The following is a 25,068-nucleotide window of genomic DNA, read 5'->3' on the forward strand; positions in this document are numbered from 1 at the left end:
TGTATGAACAGCGCAGTAGTAATATGGAGAATCGACCCGCGCAAAAAATTTCAAGAACAAATCAGAATGCAACATTGACAAAACTTCCACCTCAAAATATGGCCAATCCATCATCTACAAAACCAGAAAGTGAAACTGTGCCAGTGACGAGGGATGTCAGAATGAACAACGCTGCAAAACTGAGGCAACAGTTTATTGAAGAAATCAAGGATATTGTCCTTTCACTGAAAGTTGGTAGAAATATATGAGTCAGTTTCATAGTGAGAGCTGGGAAAATATACCAACTAACTCTCTCTCTCTCTTTTTCAGGATTCCATAAAAAATTTGCAAATTAAGATTGCTAAAATTAAAAAGGAAGATGAAATCATCAAGCAAAAATTGAGAGATGAAAACAAACTTTTGTGTAAACAGAGTAAAATCATGTATGATAAGGAACAAGAGAATAAGGTCCTCAGATTAAAGTGGGTACCACTGGGCATACTTAAAAAGAAATTACGTTTATACTACTTAAATATATTAAAAACACAAACTTTTTTGGGCAGAGTTGAAGAGCTGTATGGGTATCAGAAAACAATTGTTGAACACTTGGAAGATATTACAACAACTCTTGGTGTACATGACAATCTTTCTGAAAAATTGACAACTGTGTACGACTCTGTAGTTGTGATTCAACAAAATGACAAGACATCTTTCGAGGAAGAATTAAATAAAATAACTCCGGATAAAGACCGTTAGAATCTGTTATTGCTATTGTAAAACTTATTTTTCATACTTTTTAATTTAAGTATCTACATACTTTATTAGTTTTTCTGGAGTTGAGTAAATTAAGTTTGAGCATTGATGAACAAAATAAAGAAAATAGCAAATTTGAAGATGAAATAAATATTTTGAATACCAAAATCAATGAAATTAAAAAACAAAAAGAGGAGGATCAGAGCAAACTCAAAAATCTTGAGAACAGGTACCTACAAATTTAAGTGATAAAGTTAAATAGTTACTGTTAATTTATTTATTACATTATTTCAGAATAAAGGAATTACAGACAGAACAGAAAAATTTTGCGGAAGATGCAGATAAAAAAAAGAACGTCGTAATTCAAGACCTGGAAAAATTAAAACAAGTAATTTGACTATCTTTGTTTAACAACCATTTCACCTATTGTATCTACTTATGCATTTAATTATACGTTTAGGATATTAATACTAAAGCCAAAGAAGTCACAGAATTAGAAAAGAACATTTCCCAATATAATACTCAACTTGAAGAAGCAAGGTAAGGCAGTATTTTAATAAAAACTTATTTTCGCAAGAAAGTAATGGCTTGCAATTAAAAAATGTTTTAAGAAATACTTTCAAGGGCATTGAAGAAAAAATCAAAGATGTTAACAACGAAATAGTTTTATTAATGAAAGAGGTAATTTTTTTATTAATCTTCAGTATTTCAAGATGCTTATGTTGGAATTGCATTGTAGAAAGATCAATTGGACCAACAGTGTCACGAGGATAAAGAAAACACAGCTAACTTTGAAAAACTTCAAGAAAAATTAAAAGCTTCTGAAACAGAACTGGAATCTTTAAAACAAAATGAGATTAAAGTCACTAATATTTTGCAATCAAAGATTTGTGAGTTGGAAGGTAAATTAAAAGGCTACCAAGATACGGAATCCCGCTTAAGAAAGTTGGAGCTGGAAATAAGAAAGGAAGAAGAAAGTCTTATGCATATCACACAAGAATGTGAAAGAAAAAGAAAAGAAAGCAAAACCAAAAATAAATCAAACGATAAAACAAATGAGATTAAAACTAAAATACGCCAAGTTGACCATGAAATTTCTGAGGCTGAGGTAACAATTGAACTGATGCAAAAAGAAATACGTGAAATGAATGGAAGATACGAATCAAAGCTGAAAGAAATAAAAAGTAACAAGGATAAAATGACAAAAAGCATAAGCCAGTACAATTTACCTAATCTGTTTGTCTCTGAGGTATGAGTAGAGCTTAACGTTACGCAAGTTGGAGGGAGTAATTAATTGTTTATTGTTTTAGGAAGTAGAGACTGAAGAAAAACTAAAGTACAGAAGAAAACTTTACACACCAACTTTTGCAGATGATGAATTGGTAAACACGTTCATATTCATCAATTGTATTCTGTAGATCAATTAAATACTTCCAACTAATTTGTTTTAAAGGAAATAGATTCGTTACCCATCGATGAACAGTTCAATCATTTAACTCAGACATCAAATTCACCCTCACAATTAAAATCTCCAGTAAGAATTTTGAATAATCCAATAAAATTTCTTTGAAGTATAGTTTTATCCAACGATGTTTTCTAGGAAAAACCAAAACGATTTTTCAAACGAACTTCAGAAATAAAAAAAGGCAGCACACCTCGAGGTAGAGGAAGAGGTAAAAAGTACTGAGGTTTATAGTTCTTACCAGATTTTTAACAAATTTCAGTATGATAAAATTTATTTTAGTTTCAATATTTTAAATTACATTACAATAAAACTTATTTGGCTTAAAAATAAAATAGACGAACATCATACTTCCGTGCGTTACATTAGAAATAATACTTTTTTAATTATAATTTTGAATTTTTAACTAAAATTTTCATCGTGAAGAGGAATAAAACTTCCACTAAAATATTTTTCAAATCCTAATAAAATTTTCAATGACAGATGTTTTGTTTAAAATTTAATCCCATACACGTCTAACAAAACTTTCGTTGCCACACTTTGTCTCGCACCTTTCTTGGACTTACAGACTGTAAAAATATTGTTAATCCAAAAGTTAGTGCTCATTTATTTATTATTTTTTAATTAAAATGAATTAAAAACAGTTTAACTTACGTTCTCCCTCGTATTCTACATTATTTATTTTTAAAACAGACTTGTAATGTTCTTTTAAATTATCTATGACGACATAGTCTGTGAAATTCATATTCTGTTTAGCTAGGTGATTCAAAAAACTAATTGGATGGTCGAATTTCTTTTTATAGTTTTTTTGAACTCGAGTTTGCAAGTTACGATGAATGTAGTGTTCATATTGTTGTTTGTAAAGCTTATCTGTTTTGTAAATCTGTAACCATTCTTTCATCAATTTGAAAACTGCAAGGGAAGCCAATGATTTCCAAGGCTCTGTATCGTACTGTAAAACAAAAATTATCAAACAATTTATTTTTAAGACTTGAGATACTTCCATATAGATGGTATACCTGACATTTATCAGCATCATTTGTAGATAGTGCCGTATTTACAACTACTTGAAAATAGAAAAATTGTAATGCTTTTTCAGCTGTATTTTCCACAGCACTTTTTATATTACAACCTTTGCCAAAGAAAATTTTTTCATCAACCTTTAAAGTAAAAAATCTAATGAAATGACTGAAAAAAAAAAAACGATAGAAAAATGTTCTTGTACAACTACCGCAAGAGAAGCCAACACTACGTTGTCACATTCTTGAGTACTAAATCCCGCCAATGGTTTCAATTCTAGCAATACTTCAAAGGCAGTTTTGGGACTGAGAAATAGGACGTTATTCGTATTTTTCAGAGAACTTTTATCTTCTTCCTTATTGAAGCTCTCATGAACATTTTTGGGTGACGTATCAGAAAGCAGGGATAAAAATTGACTACGAGATTCATCGGCTAATATCAGGCTAGCAGAGGAATCTTAAAAAAAGATTTCACCAAGTATTATACTATTATTTTACAAATGCCTCTGCACATATACTTATCCATACCTTCGTAATGATGAAACATGTTTAAGCTGGTGTTTATAGAGTTTAAAAAATTACCCATAAGTATATATAATTTCCATGCAAATGTGGTAAAAGCAAAATAATATTTCTACCAAGAGCTGGAGGGCAAAAAACAATCGATTACAATAATCACTTAAATAATTAATAAATAATAAATGTAGCAAGCTTACGGATCAATTCCCCAGGATCAGTACCTAACACTTTTTCACATGCAATACTTAGTCGTCCGTGCAGATTAAAACAACGGCTAAGTATATTTTCTCTTCCAAACGTGTGCGCAACAAGACTGCATGCATTGACAAAAGAAAAGCTAACGCCGGCGAAACAAAACAGCAGGTTATACAACTTTAACAAAAAAAAACTAATTGAGGCATCACTGATGAAGAATTTAAGGCAGTTTTTTAAAATAATACTTGATGCACTTCTAATGAATATTTGCTCTTACCTAATTTTTTTTACCTTTAACTAACGTGTATCAATAAATGACAGTACTTTAATGGTTTTATGTTGGTAAAACTACTTTGTACGTAGGCGCCTGGAAGTGCAACGCAACATAGCCTAGGCAAATGAAATGTAGGTACAACGTTTCACTGCAACGCGGCCGGTTTACCTGCATCCTGCATCATCAAGCACAAAACAAAACAATAAAGAGTTTATAAAAGCTGCAAATTGCTGTTGCTGTTAGGTAGGCCAAAAGTAGGTAAGTACGTAGATAAGCAGGTAAGTATACGTTTTTTTTTTTTTATATTTAAGTGTACTGACTCCATCTGAAGCATGTACACCTTGGTGTAGGTATACGTAAGCGGTATACTTGATAGGTAAGTAAACAATAGAGGAGGACATGGAGTGGATGCGTTGCAATTCTTGCTGGCTGAAATATGAAGCAGTAAACTCAGTAATGTTTCACTTGACACAATGCGGCCATATATTTTGCGACAAGTGCATCGGAAAAGGTAGGTGTAGATTGTCTATTCATTTTCATCGATATTTTGACGCTCCCTCAATTTTTTTGTATTGTTCAGGAGAAAGCAGATGTTGCCAATGCGAATCTACAGGTACAATTTCGCTCCCTCTTAAAGAGCCTTTGAGCCCTCAAATTGCTCATTTTTTTACTCCTCCCAGTGAACTGCTTGACAAAATTATTCAAGCCGAGCAATTCCAGCAAGCTCAAATGGCCCTTTGTTTGAAACGAGCTGATGAAAACGTAAGTTTATTTGTATTTTATTTAAGTTTTCTCATCTCGGTTAATAGTTTCAATTATTTACTATATTACTTATCTTTGTGATTTTGGAACTACTTACAAATTCACCGGAGGGCACTGATATATACTAACAAACTACTTGCATAATGTGTGTGTAGGAGAACAAGTACCAGTCTTTGAAAGAAGCATATTGGGTCAGTGCTGAAAATTTGAAAAAGATTTACCATAAGTACAATAAGTTAAAAATCACATTTATTGCTATGCAAAAAGATAGATCGAATACTTCTTTATGTTCAATGACTCCGTAAGTGTCAGATGCTGAATACGTGATAACCAAATTATTGTATATGTTATATGTTTAATTACATTAATATATCTTTTACATCAGATCAAAATATTATTCACCAAAAAATCAAATTAATCGTGCCGATAGTCGAAAGAGTTATTCTCAATACATCCAGGGAAATCAGAATCAATTAAAGAATACTGAACAAATTTTTCGGGTGCCGACTACCACCAAAGTTCCTCGATCAGCAGGTTCGGGTTATTATTCAGCTTCAGCTAGTTTAAATTCATCTCACTTGGGCTTGCATACTCCAAACTCTCATACTTCTAAATGTTAGAATTATTTTACTTAAAGAATCTATTTATTTTTAATTTAAATTTAAAAAAAAAGAGATTTAACTCTCATTCAAATTTTAATACAACTGTCGCTGTAAGGTGTGTTCATATTTCAAGGTGAACATCTCTTGTGGCTTAACAATCAAACTTTTATCACTCAGGAAGGAAAATAAATTATTGTTCATTTAGCCTAACGTAATTAAAGTATGTCTATATCAAATAATCATCATTACCACTATTTTGCGCTAAATATAAACTGAAGAACAAGTATATTTTGTTAGAAAGAAACAAACACTTATTAATACCAAAGGTTTTGGTATACAAAAGAAACTTAAAATTTTTTGTTCAAAATAAATTTTTTTTTTTATTACTGTTGTAAATAGGTCATTTCACAAATTGTTACAATGATGTTAATCTAGATTGTTAAAATAAAGACTAAAAAAGTGTCGAAATAATTTTGGATTTTTAAACATTTTATAGCAATCTGAGTTATAATTTAATTCCATCAAATATCAGCACCTTGAAGAAAATTTGCTCACATAAATGAGTACAAGATCCCGAGCTCCTTGATTTTTAATTTAAATTTTGCAATTCATCTATCATAGATGAAATTACTTCTGTAATGGAAAGTACAGAAAACCCCAAAATTATGGATTGACCAGAAATTCTCATAATATCGGGAAATCATATTATGTATGTTGTACACCTGCTTGTTTTCGACATAAACTACGAATATTATGTGCATAATTGTTAAACGTCTCGTAAAATGTAGGCCATTTGTGAGTATAGGTGTGCAACAGGCCTTTTTTAAGCTTTAAACATTTTAATTTTCACCCCAACGTTTGTCATACATTTTATTTACAGTATTTGCGTTGTTGTTGAGTTACATGTGCTTGTACTTGTCACACACGTGCAAAACATATTGCAGTACACGTTGTTTAAATAAAAAACGAAATTAAGTGCGCTTCGCAAATAACTTTTTTTGTTACTAAAATCGACAAGGGGTACGGTCGTCTACTTTGCCCTAGTGAGGTTAGGGCAACCCTATTTGCATATGTGTGTAAACAAAACAGAAGAAAAGGATAGTACTCAAGTCTGTCACGGAGAGCAGCACCGGTTAATAAAAAAAAAAAAAAAAAAAAAAAAAAACACCAAACACGGGGACCATGGCAGGGGCCCGGACTCGAGGAAGCTAGTTAGCTAGAGCGCGATATGTTCGAAGAGCCAAACCCGACCGCGAGCGAAAGGGAGATTGCAAATCGCAAGCAGGAGGCGAACATCGCGGGCAGCATAACTGCAAAAGTTGTTGCTGTTGTTGAATCATCGATGTATGCCACGAGATATGTCCGATGATCTCGAAAAGCCGTTCAGCCACACGCTGAACGAACTCAGGAAACACTTCAAGGCCAAAGCCAAGGCGAACATGCTTGTCTGCTTGAACCGTCTCAAGAGCGACGTGCAGTCGAGCAAGCGCTTCGTCAAAGCTGGCGGCCTAGATCTGCTTGTCCAGCTGCTCAGATTCCAGGATGTCAAGATCATCAACGCCTCGCTTAGTTTGCTTGCCAATTTATGCATGAACTCCGACGTGAGACAGCAGGTGAGTTCCTATACAGGTAGTTACAGAGGAATTTATTGGTACCTAGTGTGGGAGTGTCAACATTTGGATTTTGTAGCTAGTGTTTGGTATATGTTTTATGAAGCTTTATGTGGATTGTGTCAGTGTCATGTTGATTACATCATGGGGTCATTGACTTGGCCCCATTGGTATCAAAAAAAATATTACGATTTTTGAAAATGATGCCCAAACGGTGTTTTTGTGTTGGTATTCTTATGAGTTATAATTATTATTATTTTTTTTTTTACAGGTCCGAGAGACAAACATAGCTACCAATACCTTATGGGTACTAGATAATTTGAATCCCGGTGATAATTTACACTGCAGAGCTTGTAGGCTCATAGGAAATTTGTCAGACTGTAGCTGGCATGCTAAAGCATTCTATGATGCTGGAGCAGTACCTATTATGCATGATGTGTTACGTACAAAAGCCAATACCCAAACTTATTTGATGGCCATAAGAGCAATAAGGTATCTTCAAAAGACAATTGCTACCATTATCAAGTTTATTTTCAATTTTTCCTATAATTTCAAGATTTTAATGCACAATCTATGGAATTGAATTATTTTTTAGGAATATTTGGAGCATGTATGATCAGAGTAGGGATAAAATCGTTTCCAGTGGTATCATCAAAACAATAACGACGATCTTTATTAGTGCTGGTAAGAAATCCCAGGATATCAGGTATTTGGACTTGGCAGAAACCTGCATGAAAGCAATGGGAGCCTTTCTTGTTGGTTCAAACAACGATCACGCCCAGCAGATGGCTGGTGAAAATCTGGACGGTTATCGTACTTTAGTTACCTTTTTGAAGGCTCAAAATAAATTGGCCATACGATGCATGTACAGTTTGTCAGCCATAGCCGAGTGCAGGCCACTGCTGGGTAACTGTGGCGCTGTAGACACTACGGTGCAACTGGTCGAGAATCATGCTGCTCCTTTTGGCGAAATCGTGGCAACGTTATGTTTGTTTTGCCGCGAGGCGGTCAATCGGATTCGAATTCGCTATCGTTTAGGACTCCAGGCGATGATGGAGTTGATGAAAAGGAAGGACCACGAGAGATACCATCCTGTATTGCTTCACGGAATTGTTCAATTCGTTTACGACGACGACAGTATACAGATTATGCTAGAAAACGGCTTGCTTGATATTTTGACGGAAAAAATGAAGTTGATGGCCGTTGAGATACCAGAAGAGCTGGATGAAAAATTGACGCCAAAAAAGCGCATAGGAGATCGGTCGCCACATAGGAAACCTGATATTAAATACAATAAGACTAATTCAGGAAGGTAAGCAGTTTCCAGGAGTTTGTCAAAAAAAAGCCATTGGTTCATATCAATTGTTATTGAAAATGTTTTTTTACTTTTTCAGGTTTAGTTTAGATTATCAACAAGATGACTGGAGCCCAAGGAGTTCTAGGAGTGGCTCATCCACTCCACCTAGTACGCCTCCTATGAAATTGTTTGAGGATAACAAAGACTCTATTGAGAACTGTGAGGAAAATTATAGTCCTGTTTGTAGTGATGATGAGTGGGCAGATGAAGGTGAGCGCAATAGAAATTATCAAATAAAAAAAGCGTACAAGAAGTTTAATATCATAAATATAATTATTGCAGAACTGCAAGAAGAATTAGGATCGTTGAAAAGTTTTTCTTCTGCTACAGTTGAAGAAATCCAAGAAACAAATAGAGTCACGAAAATGGAAGTCAATAAGCATGCTAATGTTTGGACATTGGTGCTGCTGAGTAAATTGAGTCACTTGAATAGTCCAATCGAAAAGCTCGCCGATCCGGACATGATTAAATCTCTTGTCACATACATTAGACTTGCAAAAAATCCAAAAGCCTCTCGGATACTCAGTAGAATTGTCAAGTAAGTGTTACTTAATAAATTGACTTTAAACAGTTGGAGAATTTTTAAATTGGTATCAGTCAGTTAAATTTTAAATATTCGTTTACAGAAATCAAGCTTATTTGATGCCGTTGATCAAACAAGGTTTTGTATTTGAAGCGCAGGATCTGAGTGGCATTGACTCGTACGCGCGCGATTTGAGTGCCCTAGCCGAAACCGGTCCCGCGATGGGAGAATTCAGGTCGATTTTACTACGTCTCCAAGAGCCTCATCGTTTCATGTTTGCCATTTCCATTCCCTTTCTTATAAAATCGAAGGATCAGTTACGTTGCCTGCTCTGTACTTACGGCGCAATGCCTCTCATATTCGAAGTGCTATCGGACAGCGAGCATCAGTTGCATAAAGAGGCGGTGTGGTCGATATGTCATCTTGCTGACTCACTCGACATCAAGCCCGAAGTGCTTGACAAGAGTCAGATAAACGATAACGGCCTTGTAGCTCACCATGAGACTAGTCTAGTAAGTGACGAGTACATTATTTTAGAACATTTTATTACTGTTATTGCGAACGTTGGTAATATTATTTGCTACTTTAATTTCAATTTTTTTTTTTTTTTTTTTTTTTTTTTTTTTTCAGAACTGCAGTGTAGATAATCCTGTAAAGCCAACGACGGTTACATTCGAACTGGACGATGGGACGACGGTAGACGCGTGTCGTCGTGTGCTGTGCCAACGCTCGGACGCCTTTTCAGCTATGTTAGAAGGCAACTTTTCGGAATCGAACAAGCGTCGCGTCAAGCTAAGGAATACTACCAAGGACGGTCTCACAACTCTGCTGTTAGCTGCCAATGGTTCTGACTTTGACGACAATCAAATCGAAGCTCTGCTTGATGGTGCTCTACTGGCAGACAAGTTCCTTATGGCTGAGATCTCGGATCAACTAACCGAGAGTTCGATATCCAAACTGAATTACAAAAACTATTTCAGAGCGTGGATGTGGGCGCGCAGCAATGCATGCCATGAGCTCAAATCCTGCTGTGTCAAGAGTTTCTTAACCACGAAGATGTCTAAAACTCAGAGACTCAGGGCCTTTAGGGATTTTGCGACGAACGATCATTTTAAAGAGTTTCTTGATGAAATCCAAGATATCATCAACACTGTTCTTGTTCATCGTTGAACTTTTTAATGCCATTTCATTATCAGATACTTAACGAAAAAGCATAATATAATTTGTAAGTACGTTTTGTACAAACTAATATCCTAAATAACGTACGTTTAACTTTAAATTCAGGTGATGAAGTTACTGTGACTGTGTACCTGCTTTAAATAAAAAAAAACGTTTTTATATTCTTCAGACGCAAGTTCTATTGATAATTTCTTTGCTCTAGTCGTCTATTAATTTTTTAATATTGCACACGGGAGTATAATAATCAAAATACGTGTTTGTGTCATAAAATATTTTAAAATATTTCATCACTTGGCTTCTTTACTTGCTTTTATGTTTTACGTCGAATAATGTTAAAGTAAATGCAAGATGAAAAAATTGTAAAAAGTACAATTGTGAAACTTACTTTTGTTACGTTATACAAATTTCAGTGTAATTTGTAAATTGTTTTTAAAAATTATGCTACGTATTGGCAATAATACATGAAATTTGTAACTGTCAACGAAGTTTGTGATTGTAGATTATAATTGTCATTAAATTTTTTTCTATATATGCAAGTTATCACATTTATTTGTATATGAATCGAATCTTTTATAATGTGTAACTTGTATGATCATCGAAAATTAGTCCAAAATAATATTTGTTATTAGTTGTATAGTTAATCTTTTTTAGCAATTAAATATTAAATCAAAAGATCAAAAATAGAAATCTCTGTGATTCCAGTGATGTATATATAATATAATGTAGACCTTAACTATCGTTTTTACGATTATCACACACAATTATCCTGTGTGGGTAAAAGCATTTTTAAATTCAAATCCACCCGTTGGTAAGTATACAGGGTTGGAAATGTAATAAATTTTTTTTTTTTTTAATAAATTTCTTTTAAACCGTATTTCAAAATTGTTAACATTGAAAAAATAAACCACGTAATCTTTAAAAATTTTATCTACTTGATCAAACACTTCATCAAAGTATTAACTAGATACAATACATTTATCTTTTTAAAGATTTATGGCTCCGATCAACAATGTTGTTAGGAAATTGTAGAACAAATTGACGAAAAATCCTGCGACACATGCTGAATAATAATTAAAATCGTTATAATCTATTTATTATTATCATTATTTACACATGAAATTGTACCATACATCCATAAATAATAATTTTACTATCGAAAAAATGGAAAAATTACTTATTAAACCTTCTCCTGAAAAAAATAAAAGTAAAAAATTCAATTACAAATAACAAACCATAAGCACCCTCTCGACAATTATCGTTTTTATGAACAAAATAATCGTAAAAATAAACCGCAGACTATTATTAAATGCAAAAGTTGCAACATCCGTCCGTGTACTCGTAAAAATTAAAACGACACGTATTTACAAAAGGACGTGATTCTCGTAAAAATGATACATGCGCAATATTCCTGTTAACTGATGAACTCGCTGTCGATTGTAATAATCATAGAGGGGATATTTGTACTGAAAGAGATGAGACACAATCATTGATAATAGCTGTTGGGGAAAAAAAAAAAAAAAAAAAAAAAAAGGAAAAAAAGCTCGAAAGCTCTCAATTCCTGGCTGTCAGCTGCAATTGCAGTGGCTCGGACGGTGCGGTGATCAATCGCAGCTTTATCGCTATGTTCTCCTTATTCAGACAATCAATCTTAAAGTTCTTCAGGAGCTGAAAAAAGGGGCAAAGGCACAAGCGTGAACAAAGCGAGTACAAATATAGGGTAGATGTGTACATATATATATGATATATTGCATATGAATGGGGGAGTACTCACCTCCGCCGTGACGAGCGACAACTGAGTCTCGGCGAGTTTTTTCCCGATGCAGCTCTTGGCGCCCATGGAAAAGGGCAACGATGCGTTGGGATTCCTCACCTCCAGGTACTCGCCCTTGTCGTTGCGCAACCACCGCTCCGGCCTGAACTCGTGCGCCCTCGGGAAGTGACTCTCCGAGCGACCGCACGTGTAAATCGACATGGCGACCAGCTCCTGCGGGACACAGCCAATGGAAAGTATAAACAAACAAAACAATCAAGGGGAGAAAAAAAATCGCTCACTCCTCGGTCGATGAGGAACCTGTCGAGGAAATCGGTATGCGGCATGACGCGGCCGATGAACGGGGCGATCGGGTAAAGCCTCAGCGTTTCCTTTATCGTGCCCCGGATGAGCGGGTCTTGCAGGACCTCCGTCCTGTCCAGTTCGCGCACCGCCTCGTGCAGCCTGTCCTGCGCCCCTGGATTGCTCGCCAGCAAAAACAGCAGCCACTGCAGGGCGAACGCCGTCTACGAGGTGATCGGTAACGACACGACGATCACACATATATATATAATAAGGGGTATAACGTATATTACATATACCTACCGTGTCCCCGGCGGCGATGATCAAGTCGGCGACGATTCTGCGCAGCATGGGCTCGTCGAGGCCGTCGGCGAGCATGCGACCGAGCATGCCGTCCTCGGCGTCCCCGAGGCCCATCATGTCCTGGACGAGCCGGTCCACGGTGTCGAAGCAGTAGTCCGTGGTTGCGACGAAGCCGCGCCACGAGGGTAGCCGCAGGGTCTCGGCCAGCCGGGCCCGGACCCGCGACAGCTTCACCGAGTACTCGAAGATCTGGCTGAGCTTGCGGGAGAAGAGGTCGAGCTCGCCGAGGATCCGGGGTCGGTAGGACGGCCAAGACTTGCCGACCAGGGTCGCCAGGATCACTAAGCGCGGACAAACCAAGCTTGCTTTATTTTTTTTTTTTTTTTTTTTTTTTTTTTTCATTCACCACATCACCCTCGATTTATGATACTGGTTACCGATCTATGATCGATCGTCCCTTGAACCGTTAGTTTTTAAAATATCCGGTGATTTGTTTCGTCGATCGGGAACGGCAAGTTCTCTCTATATAAGGGTCCGTTCAAACGGAAGGTTTAGCCGATTGTACCGATCGATTAAAAACACACCAGTAGGTCAAATGGTCAATACTTAGGTCACGCTCTTTCTCTCACCTTCGATCGACAACTGGTAGAGCTGGTGCTCGAGGTCCGGGACGACCTGGCCCGTGGCGTACTTTTTCCATTTAGCAACGAGGTCCGATGCGGCATCGTAGCAAGGGTCGATCATAAAGTTGACGGAGTTTTGGGCCAGCATGACTTTGTTCATCGTTCGGCGGTTTTTCAGCCACTCGTCGCCGTTCCTGGTGACAACAACGCCAACGAACGTTTTCATTCACGTACACGCCTCAAGTATACATTTACACGTGCATTACAGGGTGGTACGGCTAATTATATTTTCTGGTAAAGTTACAAGGGAAAATTTTCTCTTCTTTTTCTTTTCACTGTCGATTCTACTTACTATACAATGATACAATATAACATACTCTGTATAGCGAAAACACAGGGCGGTTTTGTGTTTTTGCAGATTACAATTTAGCGATTAAAAGGAACATAAGCACCATCAAAGTTAATTCTATAAATTACAGACTCTGTATATATATGCTGTGTCAATTCCGATGATGAATTCTTTCTTTGGTATTTATTACATTATTTTTTACTCTACTTACAACAATGCACTTTATCATCTGTACTAGAAAAAATTTCCTAAAATACTGTATTGTAATATAGTGTTAATGAAAAAATAATTTTCTTCCGGCACAAATAGAGTATATTTGTATTATATTTTTAGAAGAAAATCATACTCTAATAGTATTGCACAGTATATTTGAAAAAAAAAAAAAAAAAAAGAAAAAAAAAAAAAATCGTACGTCTAACTTTGCGCCCAGACAAATTATTGCTGGGAAAAAACAAAACAAAATTCGGAATAATTTATCTTCGTATCATAAAGATTGAAAGATTTCAGATAAAATTAAGGTACGACGCGATGCGACGCCAGTAATCCGCGACTATATACGATGAAACACACAAAACACACACGCTCGCCCGCGAGATGTGGCATAAGTAAAAGTTTGAATTAACGAATAAGTAAGTATGTAAGTATATATTCTTTGGCGTTGGATTGAGATTGAAGGAGGGACGATAGAGGCGAATGCACCGGCAACAATAACGAGGTCAGTCACCCCCTTCGAATGCGCTTGTACCAACGCTGAACTACTATAAGTACACGCGGTGAGAAAGGAAGCTCAATTATTATATGGAATGATAAACGAACACGCCCGCGCGCAGCTCTCGTTGTTTTGTTACACTCCTCACGCAGCACACAAAATATACGTCATACGTACGTCCAGTTTTTTTACAAGTAAATACATACATATATGTATACTATATATATACATGCATGGGCCTTTGGTGTAAGACTATGATAAAATTACAGTAAAAATGGTATTGATTACAAATATAACAAATAATCATAATAATTCAGATGCAAGCTTACATGGCTTTATATATACATTTGAGGGGCCCTTATTGCGTAATTGCGTTATTAAAAATATTATCATCGATACATATATACGTATTTACACTTTATTGGTGACGCGGATTCTTTGGGCGAGAGATGAAGTAATAAGTATATTCGTTTCAAAGCGTACACCGGCACGCGCGTTTATTTATCAATGAAATTTTGTGAACGCGAGGTCACATGAATATGGATGAATGGAGAACGGAAAACAGCAGTAAAAATAAAAAAAATATATATGTATATACGTATTTTATTGATGCCGCGGTGATGTATATACATGTAGGGATATTATCATTTCTGTCTTTAAAAAGTAAAAAAAAAAAAAAATCCGTTTTCTGTACACTACAAAAAATGTTTGAAATTTATACATCCGCACATTCCCATGTACACGTATGATTAATTGTTTTTGTTTTACGAAAGAGCGCGTTATTAATGATGAGCATCTTAAAGTGCGAAGAAGAGAAAAAGGAAAGGCAAGGAATGATGAAAGTTGAAATAAAATGAGAGAAAAAAAAAGAAAAAGACCTTTGATTAATCGGCGCATCTAACTTGCTCGGCCCCATCACTTAACTTTTTCCTCCAATGAGACACTTACGCAATCAAGAGATAAGTACGAATAGTTGAAACGAACCGATAATGGAAAAAGAGAGATGTGTGGGCACGTGTACTCACATGAAGAGCAGTCCCCGAGCCCTCTGGCGTCTCTCGTTGTACAAGAGCCAGGCCTCGGGTACGACGCTCTGGGGCGCCAAGCCCTCGAGGCTGTACAGCTTGCGTATGGCGTCGGGGTCGCTGACGAACACCGCCTCGAAGGGCCCTATCCTGCCCCGGAAGAGCGGCCCGTGCCTCTTGTGCAGCGCGTCCACGTACTCGTGCAGCTCGGCGCCCCCCTTGGACTTGACGATTGACGCCACGGTGCCGATCACCGGCGGGCCCCGGGCGTCCGGCAGCGTCGACGACAACTCGCTCAACTGGTACAACTGGCAGTACAGGCAGTGCGCCGTTTTTTCATTGCGCAGCCTCACGTCGGCCCTTTTCATCAGCTTCCGGGCGAACCTTGAACTTAATTTGATGATTTTTTTTTCTCTCTCTCTCTTAATTCTCTCGCGATTCCAGTCAAGCGATGTATGCTTACATTGTCGCTGCCATGGCCGGTCGCTCGGGAAATGCATTCGCCGCCGGTGTCCACGCTGCATGGTGGGTGTCAAAGAAAACAACAACAACATATATATATATATATATATTCTCGCGGTTGGAGGCGAAGCGCGGAAGCTACTCGCGGAGATAAAAAGGAAAAGTCGACTCGTCGCTATATTGATTACACGTACTTACTTACAATGTGTACTTATAACTTGATCGTTGCAAAATACGTTAGTCAATGAAACAAAATTACTCTTTGACAGTCGTCTTTTTTTTTTTCCCTCTTTATCGCTTCACCTGCTTTGTTTGTTTTTAACGATCAAGAAGAAAGCATTTCTTCGCCGATTGTAATCGTTTCATTCATATTGGTCAGCCAGAGATAAGATTCTCAAAAACGGCTGGTGACTTTTTTTTTTTTTTTTTTTTTTTTTTTTTTTTTTTTTCTTGCAAACAAAAAACTCAAGCGTCACTCCGAAGTTTCAGGAAATTATGAGCAACGCGACAATTTCAATTATGTGTATGGATGTGCCGCGTCGTTAAAATTTGTCCGTGGGAAAAAAGAAAAATTTCTTCCGTCAATAAAACATATACATCATCGTCGTATTTCAATTAGTCGATAAAAATTACGCGAGTAAACGAATAAACGATGCAGTAGACAAGTACAGCAAGAATTGCTGGATCGTTGAAATTACATTCCGAGTCGTATAGTCAAAGGAGGCGTATCAACTATCAAGAGCTCAAATTTTTTCGGACCTACCCGTTCGTTTGAAACGATAACTTGGCTTTCCTTGTTTCTTATCTTAGTAGCTCATTGTTTTGCCAGTTGTAAATTATCATGCTGTTTTGGCTTGAATTTTTACCGTACCGTTTTGAATTTTTAAATTTTTGAAAAAAAAAAAAAATCAAAAATCAGTCTACTCATGAAGAATTATTTTACTAGTTACGGGAGTTGAATCTGTGACAGTATATTTTGATTCTATACTCGGTTTCTACGACAGTTTTCCATGAGTCGATCGATTATTTTGTAACGTGTATATTTAAAATTGACAAGAATAGTACATCTGCGCAAATAAAGAAGAGACAAAAGATATAAACACTTGAAAGAAGCGATCAAGAGGCAGAGATCAAACTCAGGCACGGATGTTTTTTCCAATTATTTCGCGACATAATTTTTGGTTGAAAATTTAATGCAAAATTTAATGAAACAACGTAGAAAAAAAAGAAGGTCAAACTATTTAAATATATATTTTTCAAATATACATTACGTTGTAAACTTTGGTGCAAATAATGTACGACTATAGTGACGAATAGAAAAGTCTATCAGCGAAAAATCTATAAAATAATAGTTCCCAGATCGAAATGACAAAAAGCCCGACAAACGCCACGGAAATTGTAATTTCGTGACGCTATGGCCTTACAGTTACAAACTGCATTGTTAGAATAGTGTATTGCCACTGCATCCCGTTTCTCATCACCCGCCGATTCGAAACGTAAACTTGAGAACACCAAGTAATTTCCCAGAATCCGCGAATTTTTCTCGGTGCACAAATCGCGCCGAACTTTACACCGAGTGTACATCCAACAATTGCCTACGTAGCAATTTGTAACCGCTGAAAAAACGTGTGTTGTGGGGATTTAATTTAATTCTTTTTTCTCCTCCGTCGCACGGCATTTGAATTTAAAGAGAAGGGACGGCCTTTTTTCTCAATTTCTACAAACGAACTGTGACAGTCGGTGTCGGTGTAAGTAGCGCGCGTGCGTTCATCAAGTACAAACCTCGAGATCGACGTCGTCCGGGAATCAAAAGCTAAACACGGGAAAAAACCCTCTTCGTCCTCTGGTTCATTGGCACAGGAATTTTGCTGTAAAACGGGAGAAGGGGGGGGGGAAGAAAAAAGAAAAAAATCACAGCAAACAAAGAGAGCGATCGAAAGACGCGTACCGATTTTACGCGCTGTCGATTTTACAAAAAAGAAAACAAAGTCCCATACCGGTCAATGGGGGGGGGGGGGGAAACGCGCGATCGGTTATTGTTTTTTTCATATCACCCGTAAACTCATCGGCACTCGCGAAAACAGAGAAAATAAGTATGAATGGAAACCGAGATGAGGACGTATACAAGCGCGTGGAATCGGTTGAAGGAACAAGCAGCGTCCGACTCTTACGCGCCGCTCGGCGATACTGTGCTGGCCGCGCTCGGGAGGAGCAACCGATGCAGCTATACTATACACGACAAACGGTATACAATATATAAATATAATCTTGCGTACGATGTTGTACACTGCGTGTATATACATAAATGTATACATGTGCGTAGAGTGAGAGAGAGAGAGAGAGGAGGCTAAGGGGGCAGCTCTTTCTCATCGCGCTCCGTTGAAAGAAAAACGAGGATTATATGTACAGAAAGAGATAGAGAAGGAAGAAAGAAGGTCCCCTTTCTTGCTCTCGCCCCCGCGTGAATGTGCGCACTTACACACGTATAAATACGTTATAATGTCACGTATGTGCCTTTGCGCGATGCTGCTGATGCTGATCTTTACAAGGTGGAAGGGTGGAAGGGGGCGAGGAGAGAAGTAGTTTTTTAGTAGTGTATTACGCATATAGTGTATACAGTAGTATATGGTAAAAGTTTCGAGTTTCTTCTTCCTCATCTTGTCTGTAACGGCCGACGTTTGGTGTGGCATTTGTATACGGATTAAATAAAAGAGAGAGAGAGAGAGGAAAAGAGCCAAGGCTTCACGGTCAGGGTCGTCCTCTCGCCTCTATACCTGCAGTGCGCCTCTCTATACTCGTTGTGTGTACGTGCGCCTCTTTTCTTTTTCCTCCGTCTCCTCCCGCACTTTGTTCCTCATTTTCTTCCTTTTTCAGCTGCTCCTCCTCCCGATGGCTTTTCCCCGTGCGATTTCACACCTATACATACATATTCGCCCTTTTAACGCGCGCTCGCGCTCTCTCCCCCAATGGGTGACGATTTTCGGGTGTGGAATCGCTCAGACTCTAGTACCATGTTTTTTCTTGCGCTTGAGCGATTTTGCTGTTTAATTAAACGCGTTGATGTCGCGCCTGTGTTTTACAGACAATTACATATTTTTTTACCCAAGAGATCGGTATCATTTTACCGACTCTATGGCGTATTGTTATGTGTATTGTAAAATCGGCAAAGTTTTTTCTTTTCTTTTTTTTTTTTTTTTTTTTTTTTGTTATTTCTCCAAACCACGTCACGAGAAAACACTGTACAATCAGTGTGGGAATAATAATGAGAAAAGAAAAAATAATAAAAAGGAAAGGTATGCCAAGTTCAATGATCAAGTAAGAACGTGACGTCTATAAAGCAACACGTGAGCGGCTGCATGCGAGTGAATGGACCGAAAAAAGTCAAAATCCGATTAAGTGTGCGTGGGGGGGGGTAGAGGTGAACTGCCGTCGGTTACTTATGTAATATATTACCTGCTTCTATGGGATCGGTAAGTTGTTTCTTTTTTTTTTTTTTTTTTTTCGCTCATCCGGTATTTATGATAATTAAAGTGTCGCGGAGGTAGGTGCACAGGATACAGTGGTACAACAGGTTGATTTATTTTTATTTGAGATTTAGGATCGGGATTTATCGAACTGTAATTGAACGAGCACGCGCTAATCGAATCCAGTATAACGATTTTAATGCTTTTCGAAGTGAAGACAGAAAATAATTGATAAATAAATAAATATATAAGTACAAACGTCAAAATCGGATGACAAAAAGTAGTGGGCACTGGGTTTGGATTCCATCAGTCGAACGAGTGCGAGGCCTTGGTAACGTAACGCCGCATTCTAATGACGAAATCGGTAGTGAGCTCCTCCTCGGATGTGGATTAGTCATTAGATCTTGTAAAAAAAAAAAAAAAAAAAAAAAAAAAAACTATTTTGGTCGACTACGCTATGCCGATGTTACAGGTTTTTCCAGTGCATTTGAATAATTTTATGTGATGTGCGTAGGTGACACACAAAAATATACAATTTGAAGGAAAAGCTTCGTACGATCCAAATCGTCCGAGTTACTTTTTTCAATGTTTCAACGATCGCGTAGTAACTTCGACTTGACTTGACACCTGACTTTGAGTTATACGATACAGAGAGACCACCAGCCGAACCTTTTGTACAATAGTCGACCGACTATACGTTCCGTCAGAAGCACGAGATTAACGCGCCTGACAATCGGCACACAAGACATACAATGAGACAGATAAAAAAAGTAAAAATGAGATAATAGTGCAACATAAATTAACGATGCCACTTCCATTCGAACAAAAATACGAGCCGTCAGAAGTTTTAATGCCCAGTGCATATGGGCACCAAATACCCTGTGAGTGCTCTCGTGCTGTGAGCAGAGCCTTGAGTGGGAATTCCACAACATAAATTTGATGCGACCTGTGTTATTATAATTATTATTATTATTACTATATCCGATCTTCACTGTAAGGTATATGGTTGGTGGCGACGAGGCTGGAAAAAATCGGCGGGAGCGATTTCCAGAAGCTTCTAACGATACTCACGGCTAAAAGCTTTCGTCCGCCGAGACGTGGAGTCTTTTTTATCTTTGACATTCACGAGTGGTGCACTTACACCGTCAGCTTTTTTTTTTCTTCTCTCTTGGGCCCGACTCGCTTGCGCCGTAAAAAAGGGACCGAGATTTAATCAGTTTATTTTTTTTAAGGCTATACTGTGTATATATATATATACCTCTAGACCCCGCTGAAAACTATACCAATGCAATTCTCTACTGTCACCAAAAATATAGACCATTGGTAAGTAACAAATGGTGCAATTATATGTACTACACGCAGCGACTGGTTAAGCAACGAATTTTTCAACTACAGACTGACACTGTTTTCTACGAATTGACGTATCTTCACCGACGAGTGCCACGAAAGCTGAGCTTCCGATTCACTGAATGCACGTACCTATATTTTTCAGTTTCAATAAAGTTTATAATGACGTTGTAATCAATTGCGATCATTCTAATGATCATATTTGAAATAATCGCAGTCAGCACCTCGATAAACATACAAAGGTATATATACCAATCATCGGTGCAATCGGTTTCGAGCCGTACAGTATAAATTTGAAAGTAGAATCACCACGTGGTTGTTTTTCCCAAGTGATGATTTTTTGTAACAAAACCACAAAATACATTATTAACAATGTAACAACGTAATATGGAATACGAAGTATTGTATAGAATGTCGTACGTTTCGTACCGATCCTTGTGTTAACGCGATCGTAAATCATCGTACCACTTACCATATATACCACAAAATGTAATCAGAAAAATTAATTATTGAATTTTTTTTGCACAGGTGTTACGACGATTGTGCCCGATTACGCGATTGAAACCAAAAAAAGTCACGTAGCTTTATTGTGTAACGATCGAGGTAACGATTATTCAAATCTGTCAGTCGCGTGATAAAATCATATTTATCAACGAGGGCCATTATAGGGAAATGGCAAAAATGACCACATATCAACGAATCGCGCCTATTTTCCATTTTTTTCCGCCGGTTTTTTTAAATTCAACCTTTGTGAGGTCCTTTTTACTTATTTTGTATTGTTTTATAATGGTATGTATAGAAAGTTGGTATTTCCTGCACTGTTTTTAGGGCGTAATATATAATATACTTGTCCAATTTTCTACAAACTGGTGTAAAAAAAAGTTCTTGACTCGTGGGGTAAATCCTTTTCCGCATTTTGTTCTTCAACAACTATTAATCACTTTTTTGGTCTGAAAATTATACTTGAAAATAATTGTAACGACAAGTTAAAAATGTAACGTTGTGCTTGATTCATAGCACCACAATATTCTTTGTTATGGCGTATATTAACAGAACTCCAGCCGGTTTTTGAGATTGCGTTGAAAAAAAAAAAAAGAAAAAAAAAACATCTCTTGGCCGTACAGAGTAAATGTAATGAAAGCCGAGTTGAAGAGTGAGAATAATAATTGATCGCAAAAGGCTACTTAAAGCTTATTTACATGTTATTGTGGAAAGAGAGCCGATCGGGACAAAAACTATAGTTAGGTATAAATAAAATTTAATATTCTCTCGATCTTTCTTCCGTTCTCCTTACATATTCATATATTCATGATATCAGCGCTTAGTTACCAGAGGCGTTGACGTATCTTACTATTTTTCCCCCTCTCGATCCATTAGTATGACAGCTTTACTATCTGTTGACTGTGTAACAAGAGGAACTCTATATTTGTATCTACGTCAGTGAAACCCTGATGATCTGACCACTCGGTTTGTCAACAAATGTTATCACTGAGGTGACATCATGTATTATACGGTTATACCATTTAGTTATAAAACGTGTGTCGACAAATCGGTTGACGAACCGAATGGATCCGTAAGTTTCAACGAAATCTATACCACGACTAGGTGTTATTATCTCGATTATTTTACAGCGTATATTATATTATGCCGTTAAAATAAAAGATGCTTAAGAACGAATTTTATAGAATCACATTCATCAAAATGCTAATTCAACAAGAGAAATCGGAATTTATCTGATATGTCCAAAACAATCCCATAAATTGGAGTCTTGTTGGCTGAGGGTTTATATTTTGATGGTATTTTGATAAGACGTTATAAAACCATGATAATTATTCATATTGACTTCGGTCAAGGCTATACGACTTTTACAGTTCATTAAGACGCACGTGTACTTATGCTTTATATTTTAAAATCTTTTGAAATTCGCAGACAGACATGGCGGCGCGATGGAAGCGTTCCTGATTGGTCAATCAAAATGGATGCGCAACGCTACTTACGCTACACCTTATGACCTTATATATAAGTATTCTTGCATCATAAATCATGAATGTCTCTAACAATTAACATTTATATTTTGAGTACTGAAAAAAAGTATAATTTCATATACCGGTAAAGTAGATCCCATTCTTACAATCGGCATTGCAGCAATGCGTAAGGCCGGCGGTAGGCATGATAGGCAGTTGTACCTACCACTTTATCCCAAATGTTCAGAATAATAATAAGATATAGGTATGAGAATGAGAGAATTTGTGATGGAACAAGCGTATTCGAAGGTTATTACACCAACACTAGGGTGCTTTCCGCAATCGTCACCAGCAAGTAATTTAAGGCTGCGCTCTACGCTACCATCAGGTCGGTAAGTCAACTACCTTGAATTAACTGGCGCTCTGTTCCGTCATCTGGCCAGTTAAAATAGCAGATGACAGTCAACAGCGATGAAATCTTCACTTTTTTCTCGACTTTCACGTCGTCTACAGTTTTAACTTGCAGATTACGGAATATATTTGATGACTTACTGACCTGACGGTATAACGTATAGAGCGCAAATTTAAATTACTTGCTGGTGACGACAATTGCGGAAAACACCCCAAGCGGCGTTACCACCACGACCTACGTAACTTTACAGCCTCTGATTTTATCATTCTGGTAAGGAGAGCACGGTGTAAGATGTACGTGAAGTTATGTGTAGTAATTAAAGAAATTACTACTATAAGTAATGCCATATGGTCGATTTTATTAAACCATATGAATATCTCTATTTTTAGAGGTCGACTTTTGAGTAAAAAATAGATTGTAAACTTGCCGCAAACAGCACAAACCACGTCAACTTTTTATTATCTATCTATAAGATTAGTTGCGGCTGGTTTGTAATTATCAAAGTGACTTTGCTGTAAATAGCAATAGTTATTTGGATCAGCGCCATCTAGCGGTCTTAATTTTTTGGCCAAAAGTGGCCTCTAAAATTCTCAATCAGAGCAATCAGGATTAGAGCCATTTGGTCAATTATAAACCAGCCGCAACTCATGATGAAGCTATAGAATGAAAAAATAACAGTACATGTGTTTTAGGCGGCAAGTTATCAATCTACATTTATTAGAAAATTCATTTTTAAAAGTACAAACACATAGGAGGTCAATTTTTGATACAAAATAGATTGTTAACTTGCCGCCAAAAACACATGTACTGTTATTTTTTTATTTTATAGCTTCATCATAAGTTGCGGCTGGTTTATAATTGACTAAATGGCTCTAATCTTGAATGCTCTGATTGAGAATTTTAGGAGCCACTTTTGACCAAAAAATAAAGACCGCTAGATGGCGCTGATCCAAAATAATTATTGCCATTTACAGTAAAGTCACTTTATTAGTTATAAACCAGCCGCAAAAAATTTTATAAATAGACGATAAATAGTTGACATTTTTTGTGCTACTTGCGGCAAGTTTACAATATGTCTTATACCTGTAAATGGACCCTAAAAAGTATAAATATTCCACTTATCTTATACGGCTCATAAAATCTACCATATTTACAAAATTAAAATACTTTAGACCTTTTATCATTAACTCGCAGAAGCACAGCCCTTTAACTTTCTAGTTTAAATAAACAGCTAACTTATATAATATGTACATACCAAGATTTGTGTTACAGAAATCTTGAACAATGATTAAATAGATACGTAAAGTAATGAGTCCAAAAAAGACAACTAAAGAAAAAAAGTTTAAAAAAGAAGTTCAGTTACACAGGAAGAGTCTCCTAAAAATGGAGCATTGGATCTCACTTAATTTAAATTGCTTTACAATTTATCTTTTACCTAAAAATCGACCTCCAAAACTATCAATATTCTACTTATCTTATATGGCTCATAAAATCGACAATATTTATAAAATTACAATACTCTTGACCTTTTACCATTAACTAATGAAAGAACAGCCCTTCAACTTTAGATTTCCAATAAACAGTTAACTTATATAATATGTACATAACAAAATTTGTGTTACAGAAATCGTAAATCACGATCAAATATACACGTAAATTAATCAGTCGAAAAGAGACAACTGGGTCTAGAAAAAAGGTCTTAAAAAGAAGCAGCCACACGAAGAGTCTCCTAGGAATGGAGCATCGGATCTCACTAATTGAAAAATACATTTATTATAGAGATATAAATTTTAAGTGTTATAAGTAAACAAAGAACCCAACCTTCTCTGATCACTTTTCGTGTGACTGTGCTTCTTTTTCAGGCCTTTTTTCTTCGGTTGTCTCTTTAATGGACTGATTAATTTGTGCTTACATGAGTTAATGGTAAAAGGTCAAGAGTATTGTAATTTTGTAAATATTGTCGATTTCATGAGCCATATAAGATATGTAGTATATTGATGTAAAAACTTGCCGCAAGTAGCACAAAAAATGTCAACTATTTATCGTCTATTTATAAAATTTTTTGCGGCTGGTTTATAACTAATAAAGTGACTTTACTGTAAATGGCAATAATTATTTTGGAT

At 36.7% G+C, this 25,068-nt stretch overlaps 5 protein-coding genes across 5 annotated transcripts; 3 read left to right on the forward strand and 2 right to left on the reverse strand.

Annotated features, from left to right (window-relative positions):
* Positions 1-23: 23 nt before the first annotated feature.
* LOC106642102 (uncharacterized) lies at positions 24-2,419 on the forward strand. The gene is made up of 10 exons (XM_089593611.1): positions 24-230; positions 310-461; positions 543-730; positions 805-882; positions 925-961; positions 1,027-1,120; positions 1,472-1,981; positions 2,043-2,114; positions 2,186-2,266; positions 2,333-2,419. Exons 1-10 carry the CDS (start codon positions 24-26, stop codon positions 2,417-2,419), a joined length of 1,506 nt encoding a protein of 501 aa, XP_089449737.1.
* A 198-nt stretch (positions 2,420-2,617) lies between these two features.
* Positions 2,618-3,760, reverse strand: LOC149374495 (uncharacterized). Its single transcript, XM_089593622.1, has 5 exons — positions 3,742-3,760; positions 3,426-3,670; positions 3,214-3,354; positions 2,849-3,146; positions 2,618-2,763 (listed from the first exon to the last, which is right to left on the reverse strand). Exons 1-5 carry the CDS (start codon positions 3,758-3,760, stop codon positions 2,687-2,689), a joined length of 780 nt encoding a protein of 259 aa, XP_089449748.1. The 3' UTR covers positions 2,618-2,686.
* An 838-nt stretch (positions 3,761-4,598) lies between these two features.
* On the forward strand, positions 4,599-5,594 carry LOC149374496 (uncharacterized). Its single transcript, XM_089593261.1, has 4 exons — positions 4,599-4,712; positions 4,782-4,963; positions 5,119-5,264; positions 5,349-5,594. The coding sequence occupies exons 1-4, from the start codon at positions 4,601-4,603 to the stop codon at positions 5,581-5,583; spliced, it is 675 nt and encodes a 224-aa protein (XP_089449387.1). The 5' UTR covers positions 4,599-4,600; the 3' UTR covers positions 5,584-5,594.
* Positions 5,595-6,745: 1,151 nt separating this feature from the next.
* Rnb (BTB/POZ domain-containing protein Rnb) lies at positions 6,746-10,402 on the forward strand. The gene is made up of 7 exons (XM_014356787.2): positions 6,746-7,178; positions 7,447-7,667; positions 7,771-8,487; positions 8,570-8,742; positions 8,815-9,070; positions 9,159-9,567; positions 9,686-10,402. The coding sequence occupies exons 1-7, from the start codon at positions 6,912-6,914 to the stop codon at positions 10,223-10,225; spliced, it is 2,583 nt and encodes an 860-aa protein (XP_014212273.2). The 5' UTR covers positions 6,746-6,911; the 3' UTR covers positions 10,226-10,402.
* A 1,346-nt stretch (positions 10,403-11,748) lies between these two features.
* On the reverse strand, positions 11,749-17,612 carry sad (Cytochrome P450 family protein sad). Its single transcript, XM_089592847.1, has 8 exons — positions 17,541-17,612; positions 15,760-15,814; positions 15,297-15,686; positions 13,220-13,407; positions 12,591-12,931; positions 12,287-12,511; positions 12,006-12,218; positions 11,749-11,899 (listed from the first exon to the last, which is right to left on the reverse strand). Exons 2-8 carry the CDS (start codon positions 15,771-15,773, stop codon positions 11,786-11,788), a joined length of 1,485 nt encoding a protein of 494 aa, XP_089448973.1. The 5' UTR covers positions 15,774-15,814; positions 17,541-17,612; the 3' UTR covers positions 11,749-11,785.
* Positions 17,613-25,068: the final 7,456 nt, after the last annotated feature.

Source organism: Copidosoma floridanum, unplaced genomic scaffold (assembly GCF_036245765.1).
Source record: "Copidosoma floridanum isolate Cflo_tuat_1 unplaced genomic scaffold, Cflo_Japanese_pri ptg000019l, whole genome shotgun sequence".
NCBI classification, from domain to species: domain Eukaryota; kingdom Metazoa; phylum Arthropoda; class Insecta; order Hymenoptera; family Encyrtidae; genus Copidosoma; species Copidosoma floridanum.

Bases quoted from the DNA above. Each gene is read 5' to 3' on its own strand.
- sad (XM_089592847.1), bottom strand. The intron at 12,932-13,219 runs GTGAGAGAAAGA...GTCCGCGCTTAG, and splicing joins CTACCAGTTGTCGATCGAAG to TGATCCTGGCGACCCTGGTC. The intron at 12,512-12,590 runs GTAGGTATATGT...ATCACCTCGTAG, and splicing joins TCATCGCCGCCGGGGACACG to ACGGCGTTCGCCCTGCAGTG.
- Rnb (XM_014356787.2), top strand. From the start codon at position 6,912: ATGCCACGAGATATGTCCGATGATCTCGAAAAGCCGTTCAGCCACACG. The intron at 8,743-8,814 runs GTGAGCGCAATA...TAATTATTGCAG, and splicing joins TGATGAGTGGGCAGATGAAG to AACTGCAAGAAGAATTAGGA. The intron at 9,071-9,158 runs GTAAGTGTTACT...ATTCGTTTACAG, and splicing joins ATACTCAGTAGAATTGTCAA to AAATCAAGCTTATTTGATGC.
- LOC149374496 (XM_089593261.1), top strand. From the start codon at position 4,601: ATGGAGTGGATGCGTTGCAATTCTTGCTGGCTGAAATATGAAGCAGTA. The intron at 4,713-4,781 runs GTAGGTGTAGAT...TGTATTGTTCAG, and splicing joins CGACAAGTGCATCGGAAAAG to GAGAAAGCAGATGTTGCCAA. The intron at 4,964-5,118 runs GTAAGTTTATTT...ATGTGTGTGTAG, and splicing joins TGAAACGAGCTGATGAAAAC to GAGAACAAGTACCAGTCTTT.
- LOC106642102 (XM_089593611.1), top strand. From the start codon at position 24: ATGGAGAATCGACCCGCGCAAAAAATTTCAAGAACAAATCAGAATGCA. The intron at 1,982-2,042 runs GTATGAGTAGAG...TTATTGTTTTAG, and splicing joins CTAATCTGTTTGTCTCTGAG to GAAGTAGAGACTGAAGAAAA. The intron at 2,267-2,332 runs GTAAGAATTTTG...GATGTTTTCTAG, and splicing joins CCTCACAATTAAAATCTCCA to GAAAAACCAAAACGATTTTT.
- LOC149374495 (XM_089593622.1), bottom strand. The intron at 3,355-3,425 runs GTAGTTGTACAA...TTTACTTTAAAG, and splicing joins TAGTGTTGGCTTCTCTTGCG to GTTGATGAAAAAATTTTCTT. The intron at 2,764-2,848 runs GTAAGTTAAACT...ATATTTTTACAG, and splicing joins TGTAGAATACGAGGGAGAAC to TCTGTAAGTCCAAGAAAGGT.